The sequence below is a fragment of the Penaeus vannamei genome, chromosome 1 (genome assembly GCF_042767895.1).
Source record: "Penaeus vannamei isolate JL-2024 chromosome 1, ASM4276789v1, whole genome shotgun sequence".
Classification (NCBI taxonomy): domain Eukaryota; kingdom Metazoa; phylum Arthropoda; class Malacostraca; order Decapoda; family Penaeidae; genus Penaeus; species Penaeus vannamei.
Genome location: NC_091549.1, coordinates 11845230 through 11850229, shown reverse-complemented (window position 1 = coordinate 11850229; position 5000 = coordinate 11845230). Strand labels below are relative to the sequence as shown.

At 39.4% G+C, this 5000-nt stretch overlaps 1 protein-coding gene across 1 annotated transcript in view; it reads right to left on the bottom strand.

The window, feature by feature from the left end:
• Positions 1-2370: 2370 nt before the first annotated feature.
• Positions 2371-5000, bottom strand: part of LOC138862649 (uncharacterized) — a gene marked incomplete at its 5' end in the record, with an annotated part of 9076 nt that continues 6446 nt past the window's right edge. Inside the window, one exon of the mRNA XM_070125196.1 lies at positions 2371-4534. Coding sequence (XP_069981297.1) covers positions 4477-4534 — 58 coding nt within the window. The remainder of the gene's footprint in view (positions 4535-5000) is intronic.

Sequence of the window (5000 nt, the reverse complement as noted above, 5' to 3'; positions counted from 1 at the left end):
TTAGACAACCGCCTCACTTTGCATTAATTAATTTTCTTGTGAGGGAGAAGAGGAATAGGGATATTGTTCATATTCTGAGGAGCAGAAGAGGAAGGTGTTGGAGATGCTGGAGTGGAACGTTTAGGGTTGCCTGGTGCGACAAATAAAGTAAGGAGGAGTGGGTAGGTATCACTAATCACCATGAAAACTGCGTTTTTAGCAGGATGGCAAGCCTCATTGGCTTGAGGGGTGGGATTCGAGAGAGCACGTGGGTGGAGATGAGCAGACAGACAGGCGACAGTACCTTCCGCGCTTCCCCAGCCTTTTTGCCATCCTAATTTGATAGACATTCTCATGTAATTAAAGAACTTGGGTTCATGTTCTCGTAACTTTGGATACAATGAAGAACATCCCATGGGTAAGTCTATCATTTAAGATAGATACACCCAATAACGTCTGTCTCCTCTTCCGCCGCTGTAAACGACAATATAAAACCCATGCACATGCCACCTCTTTCTACATCCATTACCACCAGCTGTGTATGATCAGCGACTGAAGAGAGAGAGAAAAAAATACAATAGTGGGTGAGAGACGAGTCGGGCCACTGTAAGCGCCGTGTGTGGACATTCACAGTAGTCACACTTCTAGCAGTCGGGCCACTAATATCGTTCGTCTGAACAGGGCCCAAGCGTCGAGGAGAAGGTGGTAGTATCAGTGGTCGGAGCCATGGTCAAAGGAGGGGCAGGGGTCGGAAAAAATCAAATTTAGATAACTTAGTTAATGAAGGAGCAAGCCTTAATGCCCCCTATTAAATGTAAAGAATCTTCAGTATTAGCCATAGTCAGCCTGAATAAAATGGGGAAAAGACACGGTCTACCCCTTTTTAGATCTCCACGGGTAAATAGGCAATTTAAACTGGGTGGAATACTGTGCTTATGGCTCCCGGAAGCCTTTCATAACTGACATAAAGCCATCCTTTCACACAAGGAATGGGATAGAAGGCGATAGACATACGGAAGAGGAAGGAGAGAAAAAACAAGCAAAATTAGTTGAGACGAGGGCTGAGGCCCAAGGTAGGGGCGATCCCTATATTGGACCACAGTCTCCGTCTCCTAAGCTCTCCCACGACAACGAGCAAGGTACTGGGAGGGAAGTGAGGTAGTATTGTGGGGAGAGGGAGGACAATAAGGATGAAGAATAGTATCCTTGCTCGTTGCTGTTGTGGAGGGGGGGGGGCTGAGGACACGGAGACTGAGGCCCAATGTAGGGATCAACCCTACCTTAGACCTCTGCCCTCGCCTCAGCTAATCCCCGCCTTCTTCGCCACGCAACGCTTCGCGTAACGTTTTGCCACTCAGACCGTTCACTTGAATTCGCCACGAAAACGCACGGTGCGCTCTGACCAAGTGAACGCAATGAATGTATGTTTACGATAATCAGCTGAGAGGCTTTTTGCGTGGCGAAACCGTTCACCCTGACCGTTTTGGGTCTGTGCGACGCGCATCGTGCGGTAAAGCCCAAGTAAACGCAGTCAATGTTGTATGGCATTTTCTTCAAATTTCCATTTCCTTTTCACCATCCCCTTTTCCCACATCCTAAAGTGTGAGAGCAGTACTGAAAGGATGAAAGGCAGTGTTTTTGTCAGTCCAAAACAGCCTTCGTACTGTTTGCTTTTCCCTCTTCACTCATATTCATTATCATCATGCTAATCAACAGAGCTTACACCCTTTGACAACTAACAAGCCTCACCATTTCGTTATATTTTGAATACGCCGCTAAAGACCTTAGATGTTGACACGCCAGAAAATTTTCAATAAATTAATGATAATAAGGTGGGAGAAGGTAAACACTGAAGAAGGGGTAGTTGTAATTGATGGGGTAGTTCATTTTGGGGATAAGAGGAAAGGGTGCATTCTGAAGGTATAGTAATGGCCTGGGTGGATGATTCGGAATGGATAGACTTGACAGCAACATCGAGGAAGGGTATTAGTATCAGTGGTCAAAGCCATGGGAATTGTGAAATTTTAAGGGGCTTGCTTGGGATTTCCACATTTCTTTATCCAGCCCCATAGTTCCCCTTTTTATTTCATGCAGTTAATCATATGGGAAGTTGGCTCGCAAAATCCTATTACACGTTAGGCATTGGCACAGCACAGTAAACTTTGTAGAAAATTACCACCTAAAGATCCGCTTTTACTTTTTCTGTAGAACTGATTAATTCTTAAATACATGCACCAATATGCCTTTTATACTCAAAACAGGAGATTTCATTTACATGAGTTATCAACTAATTTTGCCATATTCACATTAGCATAATTAAGCATATGTACTTTGTTTTACGTTCAAATCTTATATGAACATAGTGATCTTAAGGATAAGGATACCAATATGTAGATTTTCAGGGTGTATTTTAGAAAATATGCCGGGGTCAAAGATATCCAGCATCAACATTGGTTCAAAATACTTTGTCTCAACTTACCAAGTCTTCACAAGCTGAAACAAAATAATATCACAGACTAATCAATTAGGTTGTGCCCCTGAGGGACTGAGCTCACTTAGTATATAAGCATACAACTGTATCACTAAAATATGTTATCAAAACAAGTCACAAAATGTATCCAAAATACAGTGAAATATCCATTACGCTCTAGTGAAAAAAGGGGCCACAATATGTGCTAAACTTGAGTATTCCTGGGGTTAGTGTTAAACCCAATCACTGGTGTAGTGTTATGGTGAATGCTTAGTACCCTCCGGGGAGCAACCCCTTCCATCCAACTGACACTCGACATACTTAGACCTCCTGGCATACTGAGTAGCATCACAGTTAGGGTCTCATGACAAAAGAAAAAATAAAATGAAAAACATCGCAAGTCCTAAACAGTGCAACTTAGCGGAGCACTACTCTTCCACTTCCTGAAACTCTGTCCCTGTTATGATTGCCCCCATTTACCTAGTAACATCAGCCTTTAAAACATCTGCAAAGGCTGGGTAAAAGCATTTCAAAATGTACAAGATACAAAATTAGCAATATACATGAGGGGGAATCACATAATCACATTACAGTAACTACTGTTTGTCACTCATCTCCAGATATATTACAAAAAACACTTTAAATGTTGAACAGCTAAATATACTGCCAACCAACACTGATGGATTACTACTCTCATTTTCTATTTTCAAGAGTTGTGACTCCTTGAACGTGTTCCACAACCTAATACATATGCTAACTGATTATGACAGTTATATTTTTTGCAACATAGAGACCTTTTTCTCTATATACTGTTTTCATACAGGGGAAAAATGCACCTTCACAAAGGTGCTTCAACATCAGTTCACAAACAAATTAAGCTTCTGCATAAATATGCTTTTATACATATGTATATATGCGAATGTGTGTGAATCTATGTATCTGTATGCACATGTGTATGTGTGTGTGTGTGTATTTTGTGTGTGAGCGTGAGCATGTAATGTGCACAAGCACAGGCACATACTCAACACACATTTTACATAACAGAAGATGAAGGTAGGGATTTTACGTAACTTTTAATCATGTTTCTACAAGATCAAACATGAAGGCCTCTAATTAACTTGTGTATCATTGCATTAAATCAATGCCAATGCATATGAGAAAAGAAAAATGTTAATGTCATGTGACTCCAACTGATTAAATATGCTATTAATTTAAATCTAAAAATAGCTGGTTTTTCTAAATGTCCAGTTCTTGTTATTTTGTGGCATTGGTTATTAGAGTTTTGTACTGTATAGCAAAGCATATGAGAAATATATAATATTTCCTAACAAACCCGCCACACTTGAAATGTCAAAGTCCATGGAAAATATCCTGAAAAATACAGCATAAATGGTGCAACAATTGTTGGTACAATATCAATATACATGCAGCCTTAATATATGGTTTGATTCCATTTTTTTCTTTTCCTTTTTTTATTTTTATTTTTTTTATTTTCATTTTTTGTTTGTCTCTCTGGAATGCTACAAAGTTACTTGGATTATTACCTAATCAGTTCTAAAAATCTATTTCCCAACATATGGGGAAAACTACTCATTCAGTTCACTTGTCTTACAATTCACATGCCTGAAAAGAACTTCTTTTTAAATCTCAACCTTCTTTCAAAATGAAAAATCGAACATAAATGCTTCAGCAAGTACACTGACCTTCAAATACTGACAATTAACAAAGAAAAAGAATAAAATAATCAACAATATAAGTCCAGCAACTTAAAGAATGTGACTGCTGCAGGACATGCACTGCAAGAGCCCTTTTTCCCAGAAATAAAGGTGTCTGCTCACGATGAAAACAGGCATAACATATTCAACCTCTTAATGCACTCAAGCTCAGCAGCCACAGCCGCCACACGGTGGGTGATGTGGAGGGAGCCTCAGGAGACAGCCAAGAACGATCCATGGGCACGAGCAGGGCCATCCCCTACACTCCTCCTTGTGAGAGCTTGTGCGTGTCTTCTTTGGCTTACGACTGTGTCAGATTCTGATAAACTCTCTTGCCCCAAAATTCTTCAAGGTCGCAAAGGCTTGAAGTCTGCAAGGCAAATATTTGGAGGTAAATGCTAGGACATTCTTTGTTGAATATGCTGTGGATCTATTTGTATGAACCAAAAGTTCATGAAATTAGATCCACAGAAAATAAGTGAAATAAAATAGTAGATCCCACATTATTGTCTGCAAGTGTTGTGTCTGGAAAATTCTTACATTCACCTTGTGTGTGTGCTTTGTACAAATTTTGCAAAAGTTCTGAAATGACAAACATACATCAAGTATATAGACAGAGACTAATATTGAATATTTGGGCCTTTACTACTTTTGATATCAACAACAATAACAACAAATGTAACATAATCAGTATCCATTTCTATCATCATCATATTCCTCATTTTTATTATCAAAATTATCATTATCATCAAGAAAATAATCAATGACCATAATGGTAATCATTATCATTAACTTCAAATGAAAGTTAAAAACAATCACAGGTTTTTAGCAAAAAA